The sequence below is a fragment of the Coregonus clupeaformis genome, unplaced genomic scaffold, assembly GCF_020615455.1.
Source record: "Coregonus clupeaformis isolate EN_2021a unplaced genomic scaffold, ASM2061545v1 scaf1965, whole genome shotgun sequence".
Lineage (NCBI taxonomy): Eukaryota > Metazoa > Chordata > Actinopteri > Salmoniformes > Salmonidae > Coregonus > Coregonus clupeaformis.
In genome coordinates, this window is record NW_025535419.1 from 60,001 (window position 1) to 82,033 (window position 22,033).

The 22,033-nt window shown below is 45.9% G+C and overlaps 1 protein-coding gene across 1 annotated transcript in view; it reads left to right on the forward strand.

Moving 5' to 3' along the window:
- LOC123481160 (ephrin type-A receptor 6-like) overlaps positions 1-20,391 on the forward strand; it is a 40,967-nt gene extending 20,576 nt beyond the window's left edge. The window contains exons 3-7 of the mRNA XM_045219003.1: positions 11,559-11,687; positions 12,206-12,355; positions 13,491-13,565; positions 19,351-19,449; positions 20,062-20,391. Coding sequence (XP_045074938.1) covers positions 11,559-11,687; positions 12,206-12,355; positions 13,491-13,565; positions 19,351-19,449; positions 20,062-20,331 — 723 coding nt within the window. The 3' untranslated portion in view covers positions 20,332-20,391. The remainder of the gene's footprint in view (positions 1-11,558; positions 11,688-12,205; positions 12,356-13,490; positions 13,566-19,350; positions 19,450-20,061) is intronic.
- Positions 20,392-22,033: the final 1,642 nt, after the last annotated feature.

Below are 22,033 nucleotides of genomic sequence, written 5' to 3' on the forward strand. Positions count from 1 at the left end.
GTTTTTAATGGTTCCTTCCCCTGACATATCCTCTGGCCTCTGAAGCTGTTGGTTTATAGTGTTGTTAATGGTTCCTTCCCCTGACATATCCTCTGGCCTCTGAAGCTGTTGGTTTATAGTGTTGCTAATGGTTCCTTCCCCTGACATATCCTCTGGCCTCTGAAGCTGTTGTTTTATAGTGTTGTTAATGGTGCCTTCCCCTGACATATCTTCTGGCCTCTGAAGCTGTTGGTTTATAGTGTTGTTAATGGTTCCTTCCCCTGACATATCCTCTGGCCTCTGAAGCTGTTGGTTTATAGTGTTGTTAATGGTTCCTTCCCCTGACATATCCTCTGGCCTCTGAAGCTGTTGGTTTATAGTGTTGTTAATGGTTCCTTCCCCTGACATATCCTCTGGCCTCTGAAGCTGTTGGTTTATAGTGTTGTTAATGGTTCCTTCCCCTGACATATCCTCTGGCCTCTGAAGCTGTTGGTTTATAGTGTTGTTAATGGTTCCTTCCCCTGACATATCCTCTGGCCTCTGAAGCTGTTGGTTTATAGTGTTGTTAATGGTTCCTTCCCCTGACATATCCTCTGGCCTCTGAAGCTGTTGGTTTAGAGTGTTGTTAATGGTTCCTTCCCCTGACATATCCTCTGGCCTCTGAAGCTGTTGGTTTATAGTGTTGTTAATGGTTCCTTCCCCTGACATATCCTCTGGCTTCTGAAGCTGTTGGTTTATAGTGTTGTTAATGGTTCCTTCCCCTGACATATCCTCTGGCCTCTGAAGCTGTTGGTTTATAGTGTTGTTAATGGTTCCTTCCCCTGACATATCCTCTGGCTTCTGAAGCTGTTGGTTTATAGTGTTGTTAATGGTTCCTTCCCCTGACATATCCTCTGGCCTCTGAAGCTGTTGGTTTATAGTGTTGTTAATGGTTCCTTCCCCTGACATATCCTCTGGCCTCTGAAGCTGTTGGTTTATAGTGTTGTTAATGGTTCCTTCCCCTGACATATCCTCTGGCCTCTGAAGCTGTTGGTTTATAGTGTTGTTAATGGTTCCTTCCCCTGACATATCCTCTGGCCTCTGAAGCTGTTGGTTTATAGTGTTGTTAATGGTTCCTTCCCCTGTATTATCCCTGTACTGAAACATCTTGGTTTATAGTGTTGTCATTGGTTACTTTCTCCTGGGTTCCTTCCCTTGTATTAAATAATATAAATAATATGCCATTTAGCAGACGCTTTTATCCAAAGCGACTTACAGTCATGTGTGCATACACTTTTGTGTATGGGTGGTCCCGGGGATCGAACCCACTACCTTGGCGTTACAAGCGCCGTGCTCTACCAGCTGAGCTACAGAGGACCACAGTATTCTCCCTGTACTGAAAGATCTACAAGTACACAACACATTACAGTGCCAAAGCATTTGGTCAACTCTGTACATACAAACCTGATGGGTAGAAATTATGCATTCTCTGTATTGTAAATATATGCACTTTCCCTATTGTGAGTTATACAGATAACTTCCACCATAATGGATCTACTAGGAAGAACAGATAACTTCCACCATAATGGATCTACTAGGAGGAACAGATAACTTCCACCATAATGGATCTACTAGGAGGAACAGATAACTTCCACCATAATGGATCTACTAGGAAAAACAGATAACTTCCACCATAATGGATCTACTAGGAAAAACAGATAACTTCCACCATAATGGATCTACTAGGAGGAACAGATAACTTCCACCATAATGGATCTACTAGGAAGAACAGATAACTTCCACCATAATGGATCTACTAGGAAAAACAGATAACTTCCACCATAATGGATCTACTAGGAAGAACAGATAACTTCCACCATAATGGATGAAGAACTGTTGGGTAGAAATGTAGAAAAGAGGATTTTAAGGCCTCTTCTTTCTCTTCTGCCTTGTCCTCCTCCTCTTCCTCCTCTTCCTCCTCTTCCTCCTCCTCTTCCTGTCCGATGCCTCTGTTTACTGCTGGATCCATTGTTATGATGTGCTGTATTTGTAGAGAAGGGAGTGAATATATCACATTGACTGTTCAGAACAGTGTCCCAAATAGCACCCTATTCCCTAGTTAGTGTCCACAGGGCTCTGGTGAAAAGTAGTGTACTATATAGGGAATAGGGTACCATTTAGGACGCACTCCTTGACAGCACACTGTAAAGTAATAATACGACATGACCCATCTGACTCCACCATCTGTCTATCTGCTACCACTATGACATGACACATCTGACTCCACCATCTGTCTATCTGCTACCACCATGACATGACACATCTGACTCCACCATCTGTCTATCTGCTACCACTATGACATGACACATCTGACTCCACCATCTGTCTGTCTGCTACCACCATGACATTGACAGTGATTGCCCGTCAGTTTGGTTTCATTGCTTTCTCTTGTCTTGAGTGATGTAGATGAATGTGCCTAACTCTCTACCATCTCAAGGTACCATCTTATTTTTCTCTGATCAACCAACCCTTCTTGATGCTGGTCAGTATTAGGAAATGGAGTAGTGTTGTCCGCTTGTACCATTCTATTCCTACACCCCGTCCCTCCACCCCGTCCCTCTACCCCGTCCCTCCACCCCGTCCCTCCACCCAGTCCCTCCACCCCGTCCCTCCACCCCGTCCCTCCACCCCGTCGCACCACCCCGTCCCTCCACCCCGTCCCACCACCCCGTCCCTCCACCCCGTCCCCTTACCCTTGTCCCTCCACCCCGTCCCACCACCCCGTCCCACTACCCCGTCCCTCCACCCCGTCCCCTACACCCCGTCCCTCCACCCCCGTCCCACCACCCCGTCCCTTCACCCCCGTCCCTCCACCCCGTCCCTCTACCCCGTCCCTTCACCCCGTCCCTCCACCCCGTCCCTCCACCCCCGTCCCTCCACCCCGTCCAACCACCCCGTCCCTCCACCCCGTCCCCACCACCCCGTCCCCTCCACCCCGTCCCACCACCCCGTCCCTCCACCCCCTCCCTCCACCCCGTCCCTCCACCCCGTCCCTCCACCCCCTCCCTCCACCCCGTCCCTCCACCCCGCCCCCCACCCCGTCCCTCCTCCCCCGTCCCTCCACCCCGTCCCTCCACCCCGTCCCACCACCCCCGTCCCACCACCCCGTCCCTCCACCCCGTCCCTCCACCCCGTCCCACCCTGTCCCTCCACCCCGTCCCACCACCCCGTCGCTCCACCCCGTCCCTCCACCCCCGTCGCTCCACCCCGTCCCTCCACCCCGTCCCTTTACCCCGTCCCTCCACCCCGTCCCTCCACCCCGTCCCTCCACCCCGTCCCACCACCCCGTCCCTCCACCCCGTCCCTCCACCCCGTCCCACCCCGTCCCTCCACCCCGCCCCACCACCCCGTCGCTCCACCCCGTTCCCGCCACCCCGTCCCTCCACCCCATCCCTCCACCCCGTCCCTCCACCCCGTCCCTCAACCCCGTCCCTCCACCCCGTCCCTTACCCCGTCCCACCACCCCGTCCCTCCACCCCGTCCCTCCACCCCGTCCCTCCACCCCGTCCCTCTACCCCGTCCCACCACCCCGTCCCACCACCCCGTCCCTTACCCCGTCCCTCCACCCCGTCCCTCCACCCCGTCCCTCCACCCCGTCCCACCACCCCGTCCCTCCACCCCGTCCCTTCACCCCGTCCCTTACCCCGTCCCACTACCCCGTCCCTCCACCCCGTCCCTCCACCCCATCCCTCCACCCCGTCCCACTACCCCGTCCCTCCACCCCGTCCCACTATCCCGTCCCTCCACCCCGTCCCACTACCCCGTCCCTCCACCCCGTCCCTCCACCCCGTCCCTCTACCCCGTCCCACCACCCCTCCTTTCCTCTCCTCCACCTAACTAGATTTGTGTTCTGTGTTCCTAAAGAGGAGAATCCCTAGAGAGCAGTGCATCACTTCCCCAATAACTCTCGCGCACGCACACACACACACACACACACACACACACACACACACACACACACACACACACACACACACACACACACACACACACACACACACAGACACAGACACACACACACACACACACACACACACACACCAATAACTCACAGAAGGCAACACAGAAGGGTGACTAATCACTCTGCATGCATAATCATTTACATGAGTAATGCGTAATCACCTCCGGCTAAAGTTTTGCCAGGAGTTTGTTGTTGCCAGAGAAGAAAACCCTTTAAGTCAGGATAGAAACTACAATATGCTGAAGGGTTGTTTAGTGGTTATGTCTCTGCTCTTTTCTTTTCATTTCCACCTGATGATGGAAGTCATCAGCGCCTAAATCCAGGATGGTTCTGGACTGCTCTCTGACCTCTCTCTGGGTAGTTAATCGCAGCTCAGCCTAAATCCAGGATGGTTCTGAACTGCTCTCTGACCTCTCTCTGGGTAGTTAATCGCAGCTCAGCCTAAATCCAGGATGGTTCTGGACTGCTCTCTGACCTCTCTCTGGGTAGTTAATCGCAGCTCAGCTCAGACGACCTTGGCGTACCGCTGCTTTGCAACACATCACATTTTCTGTTCTGACCCGGTTTAACAGCGGCTAAATGATTTGTATGGACTTTGCTTTCCACTGTGAGAAAGGATCCCAGATTGAGACTGAGCTGTGGAGTCTATTGATTTTCCTAGACAACTTTGGCATGCATTGCAGCGCATCATGATTTCGTACCCCTGACCGTCTTTGTCAAGTCAGTTTCTGTAGACAATTTTTGCGCTACGCTGTGAACGGATTGAGATTGAGCTATGGGAGGATGAGTGAGTGTCTCTCGTCAAAGATACACTATAAATACAAAAGTATGTGGACACCCCTTCAAATGAGTGGATTTGACTATTTCAGCCACACCCGTTGCTGACAGGTGTATAAAATCAAGCGCACAGCCATGCAATCTCCATAGACAAACATTGGCAGTAGAATGGCCTTACTGAAGAGCTCAGTGACTTTCAACGTGGCACCGTCATAGGATGCCACCTTTCCAACAAGTCAGTTCATAACATTTCTGCCCTGCTAGAGCTGCCCAGGTCAACTGTAAGTGCTGTTATTGTGACGTGGAAACGTCTAGGAGCAACAACGGCTCAGCCGCGAAGTGGTAGGCCACACAAGCTCACAGAACGGGACCGCTGAGTGCTGAAGCGCGTAGAGCTTACAAATCGCCTGTCCTCGGTTGCAAAACTCACTACTGAGTTCCAAAGTCTTCCCAGAAGAGTGGAGGCTGTTATAGCAGCAAAGGGGGGGACCCACTCCATATTAATGCCCATGATTTTGGAATGAGAGGTTCGAAGAGCAGGTGTCCACATATTTTTGGTCATGTAGTTTACTCTGTTTTAGTGACTGGAGTGAGGGACCTTCATGATATCACAGGTTCACTGTGCAACACACTATATACCTCTTCAGCATTTAGCTTACTTCGGTATTAACTCAGACTAGTACTTCGGTATTAACTCAGACTAGTACTTCGGTATTAACTCAGACTTGTACTTCAGTATTAACTCAGACTAGTACTTCGGTATTAACTCAGACTAGTACTTCGGTATTAACTCAGACTAGTACTTCGGTATTAACTCAGACTAGTACTTCGGTATTAACTCAGACTAGTACTTCGGTATTAACTCAGACTAGTACTTCGGTATTAACTCAGACTAGTACTTCAGTATTAACTCAGACTAGTACTTCGGTATTAACTCAGACTAGTACTTCAGAATTAACTCAGACTAGTACTTCGGTATTAACTCAGACTAGTACTTCAGTATTAACTCAGACTAGTACTTCGGTATTAACTCAGACTAGTACTTCAGTATTAACTCAGACTAGTACTTCGGTATTAACTCAGACTAGTACTTCGGTATTAACTCAGACTAGTACTTCGGTATTAACTCAGACTAGTACTTCGGTATTAACTCAGACTAGTACTTCGGTATTAACTCAGACTAGTACTTCGGTATTAACTCAGACTAGTACTTCGGTATTAACTCAGACTAGTACTTCGGTATTAACTCAGACTAGTACTTCAGTATTAACTCAGACTAGTACTTCAGTATTAACTCAGACTAGTACTTCGGTATTAACTCAGACTAGTACTTCGGCATTAACTCAGACTAGTACTTCGGTATTAACTCAGACTAGTACTTCAGTATTAACTCAGACTAGTACTTCAGTATTAACTCAGACTAGTACTTCGGTATTAACTCAGACTAGTACTTCGGTATTAACTCAGACTAGTACTTCGGTATTAACTCAGACTAGTACTTCGGTATTAACTCAGACTAGTACTTCGGTATTAACTCAGACTAGTACTTCAGTATTAACTCAGACTAGTACTTCGGTATTAACTCAGACAAGTACTTCAGAATTAACTCAGACTAGTACTTCGGTATTAACTCAGACTAGTACTTCAGTATTAACTCAGACTAGTACTTCGGTATTAACTCAGACTAGTACTTCAGTATTAACTCAGACTAGTACTTCGGTATTAACTCAGACTAGTACTTCGGTATTAACTCAGACTAGTACTTCAGTATTAACTCAGACTAGTACTTCGGTATTAACTCAGACTAGTACTTCGGTATTAACTCAGACTAGTACTTCAGTATTAACTCAGACTAGTACTTCGGTATTAACTCAGACTAGTACTTCGGTATTAACTCAGACTAGTACTTCGGTATTAACTCAGACTAGTACTTCGGTATTAACTCAGACTAGTACTTCGGTATTAACTCAGACTAGTACTTCAGTATTAACTCAGACTAGTACTTCAGTATTAACTCAGACTAGTACTTCGGTATTAACTCAGACTAGTACTTCGGTATTAACTCAGACTAGTACTTCGGTATTAACTCAGACTAGTACTTCGGTATTAACTCAGACTAGTACTTCGGTATTAACTCAGACTAGTACTTCATACTGTAGGGCTCATAGGGCTCACAGGGCTCATACTGTAGGGCTCATAGTGCTCATACTGTAGGGCTCATAGGGCTCATACTGTAGGGCTCATAGTGCTCATAGGGCTCATAGGGCTCGTAGGGCTCGTAGGGCTCATAGGGCTCGTAGGGCTCATAGTGCTCATAGGGCTCATAGTGCTCATACTGTAGGGCTCATAGGGCTCATAGGGCTCGTAGGGCTCATACTGTAGGGCTCATAGTGCTCATACTGTAGGGCTCATAGGGCTCATAGGGCTCATACTGTAGGGCTCATAGTGCTCATACTGTAGGGCTCATAGGGCTCATAGGGCTCATACTGTAGGGCTCATAGGGCTCATAGGGCTCATACTGTAGGGCTCATAGGGCTCATAGGGCTCATACTGTAGGGCTCATAGGGCTCATAGGGCTCATAGGGCTCATACTGTAGGGCTCATAGGGCTCATATGGCTCATATTGTAGGGCTCATACTGTAGGGCTCATATTGTAGGGCTCATAGGGCTCATATGGCTCATATTGTAGGGCTCATATTGTAGGGCTCATAGGGCTCATAGGGCTCATACTGTAGGGCTCATAGGGCTCATATGGCTCATATTGTAGGGCTCATACTGTAGGGCTCATATTGTAGGGCTCATAGGGCTCATACTGTAGGGCTCATAGGGCTCATATGGCTCATATTGTAGGGCTCATACTGTAGGGCTCATATTGTAGGGCTCATAGGGCTCATACTGTAGGGCTCATAGGGCTCATATGGCTCATATTGTAGGGCTCATACTGTAGGGCTCATATTGTAGGGCTCATAGGGCTCATACTGTAGGGCTCATAGGGCTCATAGGGCTCATACTGTAGGGCTCATAGGGCTCATACTGTAGGGCTCATAGGGCTCATACTGTAGGGCTCATAGGGCTCATAGGGCTCATACTGTAGGGCTCATAGGGCTCATAGTGCTCATAGGGCTCATAGTGCTCATAGGGCTCTGATCAGAAGTAGTGCACTGTGGGACACAGAACAAAGATGACCTGAGAGAGGGACGATAGCTGGAAACCACGGCAGCAACAGAGCAGACAGTATTAAATCAGATGAATATATTTTGGTGTGCCGTTGTAATTGGGGACTTTATGATCAAAATGTTATTTCAACACAGCGACAAATCTACAGGAGAATCAGATAAACTACATGAAATAAGAGAGAGATAGAGAGAGGAGGGAGGGAGGGAGGGAGGGAGGGAGGGAGGGATGTTAGTTATTAGTTTCATAAAGACACAGGAGATTACCACTGTGTCACCGGATGCTACCTGCCTTCCTGCTATCTATCACTGTCTTATACCTCGGCATTACTATGTATGTGGCCCAAATAGCACCCTATGCCCTACATAGTGCACTACTTTTGTCCAGGGCCCATGTATATAGTACACAATATAGGGAATAGGGGGTGATCTGAGACACGGAAAAAATCTATTGACTGATACACCTCCTTCATTTCCTTCTCTCTAAAGGACTACATAGTCAGCCCTCCTTCATAAAGGACACTACATAGTCAGCCCTCCTTCATAAAGGACACTACATAGTCAGCCCTCCTTCATAAAGGACACTACATAGTCAGCCCTCCTTCATAAAGGACACTACATAGTCAGCCCTCCTTCATAAAGGACACTACATAGTCAGCCCTCCTTCATAAAGGACACTACATAGTCAGCCCTCCTTCATAAAGGACACTACATAGTCAGCCCTCCTTCATAAAGGACACTACATAGTCATCCCTCCTTCATAAAGGACACTACATAGTCAGCCCTCCTTCATAAAGGACACTCCATAGTCAGCCCTCCTTCATAAAGGACACTACATAGTCAGCCCTCCTTCATAAAGGACACTACATAGTCAGCCCTCCTTCATAAAGGACACTACATAGTCATCCCTCCTTCATAAAGGACACTACATAGTCAGCCCTCCTTCATAAAGGACACTCCATAGTCAGCCCTCCTTCATAAAGGACACTACATAGTCAGCCCTCCTTCATAAAGGACACTCCATAGTCAGCACTCCTTCATAAAGGACACTACATAGTCAGCCCTCCTTCATAAAGGACACTATATAGTCAGCCCTCCTTCATAAAGCACACTACATAGTCAGCCCTCCTTCATAAAGGACACTACATAGTCAGCCCTCCTTCATAAAGCACACTACATAGTCAGCCCTCCTTCATAAAGGACACTACATAGTCAGCCCTCCTTCATAAAGGACACTACATAGTCAGCCCTCCTTCATAAAGCACACTACATAGTCAGCCCTCCTTCATAAAGGACACTCCATAGTCTGTGCATCAGCATTGGTAGCCCTCGCTCTCTCTCTAGTCTGCAGCAGGTGTAAAGCCATTGATTTAACTACGATGATTTATAATTTCATCCCCCTTGGGTGTTTCCATTAAGCTAATTTAGATGACTTAATTATTATTATATTAACACTGTTGGCACAGTCAAGGTTAATGTGTGTTTTAATAATTAAAACTTTGGTACTCTATACTTTAATCGTACTTCATTTCCCTGTGCATAATTTAGCTTTGATCTAGTGAGAAGGTCAATTAACACTGTTAGATAATGCCTGGGTCTCTTCAGGTTTAATGGACCACCAGCCACTGTTAGATAATGCCTGGGTCTCTTCGGGTTTACTGGACCACCAGCCACTGTTAGATAATGCCTGGGTCTCTTCAGGTTTAATGGACCACCAGCCACTGTTAGATAATGCCTGGGTCTCTTCAGGTTTAATGGACCACCAGCCACTGTTAGATAATGCCTGGGTCTCTTCATGTTTAATGGACCCCCAGCCACTATTAGATAATGCCTGGGTCTCTTCAGGTTTACCGGACCACCAGCCACTGTTAGATAATGCCTGGGTCTCTTCGGGTTTAATGGACCACCAGCCACTGTTAGATAATGCCTGGGTCTCTTCAGGTTTACTGGCCACCAGCCACTGTTAGATAATGCCTGGGTCTCTTCAGGTTTAATGGACCTCCAGCCACTGTTAGATAATGCCTGGGTCTCTTCAGGTTTACTGGACCACCAGACACTGTTAGATAATGCCTGGGTCTCTTCAGGTTTACTGGACCACCAGCCACTGTTAGATAATGCCTGGGTCTCTTCAGGTTTACTGGACCACCAGCCACTGTTAGATAATGCCTGGGTCTCTTCAGGTTTAATGGACCACCAGCCACTGTTAGATAATGCCTGGGTCTCTTCAGGTTTACTGGACCACCAGACACTGTTAGATAATGCCTGGGTCTCTTCAGGTTTACTGGACCACCAGCCACTGTTAGATAATGCCTGGGTCTCTTCAGGTTTACTGGACCACCAGCCACTGTTAGATAATGCCTGGGTCTCTTCAGGTTTAATGGACCACCAGCCACTGTTAGATAATGCCTGGGTCTCTTCAGGTTTACTGGACCACCAGCCACTGTTAGATAATGCCTGGGTCTCTTCAGGTTTAATGGACCACCAGCCACTGTTAGATAATGCCTGGGTCTCTTCAGGTTTAATGGACCCCCAGCCACTGTTAGATAATGCCTGGGTCTCTTCAGGTTTAATGGACCACCAGCCACTGTTAGATAATGCCTGGGTCTCTTCGGGTTTAATGGACCACCAGCCACTGTTAGATAATGCCTGGGTCTCTTCAGGTTTACTGGACCACCAGCCACTGTTAGATAATGCCTGGGTCTCTACAGGTATAATGGCAGGAAGACAGGCAGACAGAGAGATAGACAGGCAGGCAGGCAGGCAGACAGACAGACAGGCAGGCAGGCAGACAGACAGACAGACAGACAGACAGACAGACAGACAGACAGACAGACAGACAGACAGACAGACAGACAGACAGACAGACAGACAGACAGACAGACAGAGACTGAAGATTTGAGCTAAATCTTCTTTTTATTGGAGTGTCTGTTAAGCTCAACCTGGAGGCTACATCTTAGGACCATCTTAAAGATGGAACACAAGCCCATTGCACTGAACATTCCCTTGTCAAGACCACATATTATCACGGTAAATATACATGATTGAAGTATCTCTCCAAGCTGCCATTTTCCTGACAGTTAAGAGAGGCTACCGTGGTTGGGAGATGACCTTGGCTTTACCCTGTAAATCTACACCCCATTAAACGCTGCAGGGGAAACAGCTCTACCAGTGGTAGTAGGGTTTCAGAGTTGGTTTTCTCTCTCAGGGGGAAAGGGGAGGGGAGGAGATGAGATGGGAGGACAGGACGGGGCGGGAGGGGAGGGGAGGGGAGGGGAGGACAGGACGGGAGGGGAGGGGGAGTGTGTTGGGGCAGTGCGGTGCTGTTGTGGGCTGGCTGGCTGATGTAAGAGTTGTGAAAACACCAGTAAGACCCTCAAAGATAGTCGGCGCTATGGGGCCGTACGAGACAGAGACTGGGCGGTCCAGCTGTCCTCCATGGCTCTACTGTTACCGTGGTAACGTGATGTCTTATTAGATCATGATCCTTTCTTCCTTCCACCTGTCTTCTGTTTCATCCCTTTCTCCTATCTTCCAACTTCTCCTCCCTCCCTCCCTCCCTCCCTCCCTCCCTCCCTCCCTCCCTCCCTCCCTCCCTCCCTCCCTCCCTCCCTCCCTCCCTCCCCCTCCAGTGGGATGCCATAACGGAGATGGACGAACAGAACCGACCTATCCATACCTTCCAGGTGTGTCATGTGATGGAGTCCAACCAGAACAACTGGCTACGGTCCAACTGGATCCAGCGCCAGGCAGCACAGAAGGTATTCTATAATAATATACAGTTATAATAATAATAATAATAATAATAATAATAATAATAATACTTTTTAAAAAATGGAAACTTTCCTAAAATTCCCCAGTTTCCAGAAATCCCGGTTGGAGTATATCCATTTTACATTTACATTTGAGTCATTTAGCAGACACTCTTATCCAGAGCAATTAGGGTTAAGTGCCTTGCTCAAGGGCACATCGACAGATTTTTCACCTAGTCGGCTCAGGGATTAGAACCGGCGACCTTTCAGTTACTGGCACAACGCTCTTAACCACTAAGCTACCTGCCGCCCCCCCCGATCCGTAATCAGGAGCGAATAAACAGGGAAGAAATCATGCAACAAAGATATCTGAAAACCTTAAGAAAAGTTCCTGAAATGTGCAACCTTATATATCCACTGAAAATGTTTACTGCAGGTATCTTGGGATGACAACGTCAGCTTCAGTGACCCCTGCTGTGTTACGTCTGCAGGTAATAGTAGCGGTGTGTTGTGTGTGTGACCTTCAGGTGTACGTGGAGCTGCGGTTCACCCTGAGAGACTGTAACTCCATACCCTGGGTGCCAGGCACCTGCAAGGAGACCTTTAACCTCTTCTATTTCCAGACCGACGAGCCGCACCCCGCCGCCACGCGCTTCAGACCTGCCGACTACGCCAAGGTCTAATTTTATATCATATTTTGTGCTTTCCTTCTTATTGACAAGGTGTTCTTATTATATATATTTTTTTTACCCTTATTTTACCAGGTTAGTTGACTGAGAACACTTTCTTATTTACAGCAACGACCTGGGGAATAGTTACAGGGGAGAGGAGGGGGGGTGAATGAGCCAATTGGATGCTGGGGATGATTAGGTGTGTCATGATGGTATGAGGGCCTGATTGGACATTTTATCCAGGACACCGGGGGTTAACACCCCTACTCTTGTGATAAATGCCATCTTTAATGACCGAAGAGAGTCAGGACACCCGTTTAATGTCACATCCGAAAGATCCCACCCTACACAGGACCATGTCCCCAATCATTGCCCTGGAACATTGGGATCTCCTTTAGACCAGGGGGAGAGTGCCTCCTACTGGGCCCTCCAACACCCCTTCCAGCAGCATCTGGTCTCCCATACAGAGGCAATCCAGCAGTGGGATGCAGGGTGGTATGCTGCTGGGCTTTTTGACATTGTGTTCTTCCCTTTCACATACCTTATTTACATTGTATTATTGTTGTGTCAGACAAAACAATACACGACTCTGTCTCTGTCTCTGTCTCTCTGTCTCTGTCTCTCTCTCTCTCTCTCTGTCTCTCTGTCTCTCTGTCTCTGTCTCTCTGTCTCTCTGTCTCTCTGTCTCTCTGTCTCTCTGTCTCTGTCTCTCTCTCTCTCTCGCTCTCTCTCTCGCTCTCTCTCTCTCTCTCTCTCTCTCTGTCTCTGTCTCTTTGTCTATCTCTCTCTCTCTCCCTCTCTCTCCTCTTTCTCTCCCCTCTCTTTCTCTTTCTCTCTCTCCCTCTCTCTCTCCCTCTCTCCCCTCTCTCTCTCTCTTTCTCTCTCTCTGTTCTGATTGGGCTAATTCACTTATTTTGATTGACTATTTTATAGCTGTTGCACTGTTTAAGAGGAGATCTATTTTTATAGCTGTTGTTTAAGAAGAGAGCAATTTTTATAGCTGTTGTTTAAGAGGAGAGCTATTTTTTATAGCTGTTGTTGAAGAGGAGAGCTTTCAAGCATAAGCATTTCATTGTACTGTGTACACTACTACGCTGTATCCCGTGACGGATAAAAAAAATAAAAATGATTTGATTTGAAGGTGGACACCATTGCTGCCGATGAGAGCTTCACACAAACGGACCTGGGCGACCGCGTTCTCCGTCTCAACACGGAGGTCAGTTTGGTTGAATATATTATAGATATTATAACAATATAATAATATATACATTCATTATATTGTTATATTTTATTTATTTTTATTATATTTTAGTGCTCTTTTGTCTCATTGTGTTCTCTTGCTATATTCATGACTACTTTTTTAATGATCTTTTCATTACAATTCTTTTTTTTTCTTTGATCAGGGTTTACACAAACAACAAATCGAAGTGCGCTACACAGACTGAGTACAGATAGTTAAGTAAAAATACAGTAAAAATACAGGAAAAATACAGGAAAAAATACAGGAAAAATACAGGAAAAATACAAGAATACAGTAAAAAATATTACAAAAAAGGAGCAGTCATAACGTAAAAAAGACAGCAGTATCATTTATATGGGGTTGTTTGGGCATTTATGGGAGGCTTTCTACATACGACCACAACGGTGACCAGATTTTCCAGAACTTTTCAGTCCTCTGGTGCAGGTCAAAAGTTAGTTTTTCTAGCTGACGGTATTTCGGGTGTGGACCACAAAAACAAAATTAATATTTTGTCTAAATACAGTTCATTCGGGAAAGTATTCAGACCTCTTGACTTTTTCCACATTTTGTTACGTTTCAGCCTTATTCTAAAATGGATTAAATAAAACAATTTCCTCATTAATCTACACACAATACCCCATAATGACAAAGCAAAAATAAGTTTTTTTGAAATGTATAAAAAACAGATAGCTTATTTACATAAGTATTCAGACCCTTTGCAATGAGACTCGAAATTGAGCTCAGGTGCATCCTGTTTCCATTGATCATCCTTGAGATGTTTCTACAACTTGATTGGAGTCCACCTGTGGTAAATTAAATTGATTGGACATGATTTGGAAAGGCACACACCTGTCTATATAAAGTCCCACAGTTGGCAGTGCATGTCAGAGCAAAAAGCAAGCCATGTGGTCGAAAGAATTGTCCGTAGAGCTCCGAGACAGGATTTTGTCGAGGCACAGATCTGGGGCAGGGTACCAAAATATTTATTCAGCATTGAAGATCCCCAAGAACACAGTGGACTCCATCATTCTTAAATGGAAGAAGTTTGGAACCACCAAGACTCTTCCTAGAGCTGGCCGCCCGGCCAAACTGAGCAATCGGAGGAGAAGGGCCTTGGTCAGGGAGGTGACCAAGAACCCGATGGTCACTCTGACAGAGCTCCAGAGTTCCTCTGTGGAGATGGGAGAAGCTTCCAGAAGGACAACCATCTCTGCAGCACTCCACCAATCAGGCCTTTATGGTTGAGTGTGCCAGACGGAAGCCACTCCTCAGTAAAAGGCACATGACAGCCCAATTGGAGTTTGCCAAAAGGCAGCTAAAGACTCTCAGATCATGAGAAACAAGATTCTCTGGTCTGATGAAACTAAGATCAATGAAGCATGGTGGTGGCAGCATCATTCTGTGGTGATGTTTTTCAGCGGCAGGGACTGGGAGACTAGTCAGGATCGAGGGAAAGATGAACGGAGCAAAGTACAGAGAGATCCTTGATGAAAACCTGCTCCAGAGCGCTCAGGACCTCAGACTGGGACGAAGGTTCACCCTCCAACAGGACAACGACCCTAAGCACACAGCCAAGACAACACAAGAGTGGCTTTCGGGACAAGTCTCTAAATGTCCTTGAGTGGCCCAGCCAGAGCCCGGACTTGAACCCGATCGAACATCTCTGGAGAGACCTGAAAATAGCTGTGCAGCGAAGATCCCCATCCAATCTGACAGAGCTTGAGAGGATATGCAGAGAAGAATGGGAGAAACTCCCCAAATACAGGTGTGCCAAGCTTGTAGCGTCATACCCAAGAAGACTCGAGGCTGTAATCGCTGGCAAAGGTGCTTCAACAAAGTACTGAGTAAAGGGTCTGAATACTTATGTAAATGTGATATTTCAGTTCATTTTTTTTTGAATAAATGCGCTAACATTTCTAAAAAAACTGTTTTTGCTTTGTCATTATGGGGTATTGTGTTTAAAAGGATGGCAGTGCCTCTCGTTTGACCTAAAATATGAAACATGTTACAGTAACGTTAGAGAATATATTATATTATATTATGTATCACAAAACTAAAAAAAGAGTAGGAGGAAGCTTTGCGCAACCCTGAACTTAAAATACAACGTAAAAGTAACATTTAGAAAAAAACCCCGCTACCGAGTCCCCAAACGAAACGGCAAAAACAGAACCTACCCTGTTTTCTGTCACGTTACTAACAGGAACTCCACTAAGGGTTTAAGAAAGAGATATTTCAATGAATAAAGAGGGACGCCTAAAAGAGACCTATAAATGACATGTAAATAAAAAATGATTAATGCCTGAAACTATTTTAAAGAATATTCTAGCGCGAGCATACACATACACACCTACCCGTTGATTAAGAAAAACAAATAAAATAAATACAATTTTCGAAAATGAAATAAGTCCAGTGCAGTATGCATCCCATTCTTCATCTACCCACAGCTAAAAGAGCAAGTTGACAATGAGTAACGATAACTTGGCTATATACAGTACTGAGCAATGAGTAACGATAACTTGGCTATATACAGTACTGAGCAATGAGTAACGATAACTTGGCTATATACAGTACTGAGCAATGAGTAACGATAACTTGGCTATATACAGTACTGAGCAATGAGTAACGATAACTTGGCTATATACAGTACTGAGCAATGAGTAACGATAACTTGGCTATATACAGTACTGAGCAATGAGTAACGATAACTTGGCTATATACAGTACTGAGCAATGAGTAACGATAACTTGGCTATATACAGTACTGAGCAATGAGTAACGATAACTTGGCTATATACAGTACTGAGCAATGAGTAACGATAACTTGGCTATATACAGTACTGAGCAATGAGTAACGATAACTTGGCTATATACAGTACTGAGCAATGAGTAACGATAACTTGGCTATATACAGTACTGAGCAATGAGTAACGATAACTTGGCTATATACAGTACTGAGCAATGAGTAACGATAACTTGGCTATATACAGTACTGAGCAATGAGTAACGATAACTTGGCTATATACAGTACTGAGCAATGAGTAACGATAACTTGGCTATATACAGTACTGAGCAATGAGTAACGATAACTTGGCTATATACAGTACTGAGCAATGAGTAACGATAACTTGGCTATATACAGTACTGAGCAATGAGTAACGATAACTTGGCTATATACAGTACTGAGCAATGAGTAACGATAACTTGGCTATATACAGTACTGAGCAATGAGTAACGATAACTTGGCTATATACAGTACTGAGCAATGAGTAACGATAACTTGGCTATATACAGTACTGAGCAATGAGTAGTCGGAAGTTTACATACACTTAGGTTGGAGTCATTAAAACTTGTTTTTCAACCACTCCACACATTTCTTGTTAACTAACTATAGTTTTGGCAAGTTGGTTAGGACATCTACTTTGTGCTTGACACAAGTAATTTTTCCAACAATTGTTTACAGAGGGGTCGGAAGTTTACATACACTAAGTTGACTGTGCTTTTAAACAACCTGGAAAAGTCCATAAAATGATGTAATGGTTTTAGAAGCTTCTGATAGGCTAATTGACATCATTTGAATCAATTGGAGGTGTACCTGTGGATGTATTTCAAGGCCTACCTTCAAACTCAATGCCTCTTTGCTTGACATCATGGGAAAATCAAAAGAAATCAGCCAAGACCTCAGAAAAAAAATTGTAGACCTCCACAAGTCTGGTTCATCCTTGGGAGCAATTTCCAAATGCCTGAAGGTACCACGTTCATCTGTACAAACAATAGTACGCAAGTATAAACACCATGGGACCACGCAGCCGTCATACCTCTCAGGAAGGAGACGCATTCTGTCTCCTTGAGATGAACGTACTTTGGTGCAAAAAGTGCAAATCAATCCCAGAACAACAGCAAAGGACCTTGTGAAGATGCTGGAGGAAACAGGTACAAAAGTATCTATATCCACAGTAAAATGAGTCCTATATCGACACAACTTGAAAGGCACTCAGCAAGGAAGAAGCCACTGCAAGGAAGGCGCTAAAGATTGTCAAAAGACTCAAGCCACCTTAGTTATAGACTGTTCTCTCTGCTACCGCACGGCAAGCGGTACCGGAGCGCCAAGTCTAGGTCCAAAAAGCTTCTCAACAGCTTCTACCCCCAAGCCATAAGACTCCTGAACAGCTAATCATGGCTACCCGGACTATTTGCATTGTGCTAGTCCGGGTAGCTATTTGGTAAGCAGTCTTATGGCTTGGGGGTAGAACAGGTTCCTGTTGGTTCCAGATTTTGGTGCATCGGTACCGCTTGCCACTACAGCCCCGTTGATGTTAATGGGGGCGTGCCCGGCCCTCTGTTTCCTGTAGTCCACGATCAGCTCCTTTGTCTTGCTGACGTTGAGGGAGAGGTTGTTGTCATGGCACCACACTGTCAGGTCTCTGACCTCCTCCCTGTAGGCTGTCTCATCGTCGTCTGTGATCAGGCCTACCACCGTCGTGTCGTCAGCACGCACCCCTGAGGGGACCCCCCCGTGTTGAGGGTTCAGCGTGGCGGATGTGTTGTTACCTACCCTCACCACCTGGGGGCGGCCCCTCAGGGAGTCCAGTTACAGAGGGAGGTGTTTAGTCCCAGGGTCCTTAGCTTAGTGATGAGCTTGGGGGGGACTATGGTGTTGAACGCTGAGCTGTAGTCAATGAACAGCACTCTCACGTAGGTGTTCCTCTTGTCCAGGTGGGAGAGGGCAGTGTGGAGTGAAATAGAGTTGCGTCATCTGTGGATCTGTTGGGACGGTATGAGAATTGGAGTGGGTCCAGGGTGTCTGGGATGATGGTGTCGATGTGAGCCTGACTCCTGCCTTGTGAAGGGGGGGGGATTTCACATCTTTGCATGCAGCTCTGCGTCTTGCCAGGTCTGCAGAGTAGTCCGGGAAGATATGGATCCGTGTGCCGTTGTAGTTCAGCTGTCCTCTTTCGCAAGAGGTCCTAAGAATTGTATCTTTGGCAGAAATGCATAGCTCTGGTAGGGCGGTCGGATTGTGGTTCTGTCAATGACGGAGGGGTCTGTCAAAGGTCTCTCCACCGAGAACATCCTGCAGGAAAGAGGCCATAAACTCGGTAGGATTGCGGCCCTCTGCCCCTTCTGGTATGCCGACCATGCTATGTTCTGTCTCCGGGAAAGTTTTTTCTTGTTCATCAGCCTTAAGCTTCACATTCTCTGTGATAAGTGTGTTGTATTTGGCCTCCAGCTCAGTTAGCCCTTCGTCGATGTTAGTCATCGAGGTTTCCAAAAGTTCTTGATTGTTTGCGCTTGGGTGGAGACAGTTTCTTGCAAAGTCGCCACTGTTGACCGGAGGTCTGTCATAATTTCAGCTCGTAAACCTGACAGAGAAGAACAGAGTTCGGCCATGAAAGCAGAACGTAGTGTAGACATTTCTGCGCAAAGTGGTGGAGAGCATCTTTGTGGCATTGTCCGCCATCTTGCTGCTAACTCTTGTTTGGTTCCACAGCCACGTCCCAGACATATCACAAAACTTGTTGCTAAATACAGTAGATGTGCTAAGTGTAAAAAAACTAATTACTGCAAAACTCTTTCGGAAAATGAAAAAGGTTTAAGGCATGAAAATATGGACTCTTAGCGGCGAGGCCTCGGCACACGTCTTTACGTGTTGTTGAAACCGTGCTCCCTGTTACTACTTTATGAATAGAGTAATAATATCATTGTACTGTGTCGCCTACGCTGTACTCTAAGCATATGACAAAATAAAGTTCATTTGATTTGAGGTCCGAGAGGTCGGCCCCGTGACCCAGAAGGGCTTCTACCTGGCGTTCCAGGATGTGGGGGCGTGTATCGCCCTGGTCTCCATCAAGGTGTTCTATAAGGTATTGTCTATCCATTCATCCATATGTCCATCCATCAATCCATATGTCCATCCATCCATCCATCCATCCATATGTCCATCCATATGTCCATCCATCCATCCATCCATATGTCCATCCATCCATCCATATGTCCATCTATCCATCCATCCATCCATCCATCCATCCATCCATCCATCCATCCATCCATCAATCCATCCATCCATCCATATGTCCATCTATCCATCCATCCATATGTCCATCCATATGTCCATCTATCTATCCATCCATATGTCCATCTATCTATCCATCCATATGTCCATCCATCCATCCATCTATCCATCCATCTATCATCCATCCATCCATCCATATGTCCATCTATTCATCCATCCATATGTCCATCTATCCATCCATATGTCCATCCATCTATCATCCATCCATCCATCCATCCATCCATCAATCCATCCATCCATCTATCATCTATACATCCATCCATTCATCCATCTATCATCCATCCATCCATCCATCTATCATCCATCCATCCATCCATCTATTATCTATCCATCCATCTATCATCCATCCATTCATCCATCTAAACTATGTACTAACTACTCTCCATCTGTCTCCTTATCTAAGCGCTGTCCATCCACTCTGAGGAACTTGGCAGCGTTCCCAGCCACGGTGCCGAGGGTTGACTCCTCCTCGCTGGTGGAAGTGCGGGGGGCGTGCGTGGAGAACGCAGAGGAGAGGGACACGCCCAAACTGTACTGTGGGGCGGACGGGGACTGGCTGGTTCCTCTGGGGCGATGCGTCTGTAGTCTGGGACATGAGGAGATTGACGGATTCTGCCAGGGTGAGTTGTGGCTAACGATTCTCCCTGGGCACAGACATCAGTTCAATGTCTAGATTTGATTAAAATTTGGTTGAGATGTCAAATAACGTAAATTCAATGTGAAATCAACAATAAAATGTCACCATGTCATTGGATTTAGGTTAAAAGTTGGGTTGAAAAAAATACGTAATTACCTGACGTTGATTCAACGATGACTTTTTGCAAATCCAATCAGTTTTCCACGTCGATTCAACGTCATCACACTGAATTATTTTGTTGAAATGACGTGGAAACAACGTTGATTAAATAATTTTTTCCCCCAGTGGGTTTATAGTTCTTTATATTGGTGTGTGTGCTTATTAGGGCTGGCCCCAATTAGTCGACTGGGCGATTGTTTGGTCGATAGGCTGTTTGGACTATTTGTTTTGTTGTAGAGCAGTAGCAAATATATATATATATCTTCTATGGCACACGAGACTCCTGTCTTATTCGCGCCCATCTCAGTGATCTAATCCATTGCGAAGGCCAAAACGAATCCTATTGCGGAGGCCGCAGGGATGGTACAGTCCAAGAAGAAGGGGATAAGATGCACAATGCACGTCTCTCACCAGAATGTACGTCTCTCACCAGAATGTACGTCTCTCACCAGAATGCACGTCTCTCACCACAATGTACGTCTCTCACCAGAATGCACGTCTCTCACCAGAATGTACGTCTCTCACCAGAATGCACGTCTCTCACCACAATGTACGTCTCTCACCAGAATGCACGTCTCTCACCAGAATGTACGTCTCTCACCAGAATGTACGTCTCTCACCAGAATGTACGTCTCTCACCAGAATGTACGTCTCTCACCAGAATGCACGTCTCTCACCAGAATGTACGTCTCTCACCAGAATGCACGTCTCTCACCAGAATGCACGTCTCTCACCAGAATGCACGTCTCTCACCAGAATGCACGTCTCTCACCAGAATGCACTTCTCTCACCAGAATGTACGTCTCTCACCACAATGTGCTCTCTCCCGCCAATTTGTGCACATTCATTTGTTTTATAACTTCAGTGTGTTGAAATGTTTGCGTTTGATTGTTAGTGTCTATCAACTCCCCCGTTTCATATATCCTCAGTAGTACATTTACCGTTAATTCCTATCATTTATAATCTACAATGTTTTGTTTGTTACGGTAATTTTCTGTTAATGCATTCAACATAGTATTATTAGTCTTTTACCGTTCTCATTTGCAGAGTGCACAACCTTTGCTACACTTGTGAGAAACAAGTTTTGGTTTGTTTCATTCCATTTAAGAGTTTTGTCAATTTAGTCATTGTCTTTTGTTTGCAGCGCTCCTGTCAATTTTTGAGTAAGCACCTGATTACTGATAGAAGTAGGCCTATAGTCTACCTGACCTGCGCGCAAATGTAGACCTATAAATGTGTCCATTTGGGAATCTGATAGTATTTATGATTGGCTTAACGCACCACCACTAATGAGCTGTGGAGCGTCTCAAAGTAATGTTTTCTTCACCTCAAACAGCAAGAAAACAAAGTCTGTTTTTACATCCATTGAGAACGACAATAGTTCATCAATGTATTTGAAAAGATTCTTTCCAGCTCTCTCCCTTTTCGATGACCACTCAGCGTGAAAGGGAAAAATGTCATGGTCTGATCCAGTGGAAACTTCATAAAATAGGCCTACCTGATTACTCCTTATCCCTTGAGCAAATAGCGTACAGCTGTGTCTGTCCCGAGCTCACTGGCGCAGGAAACTCTGAGAGCC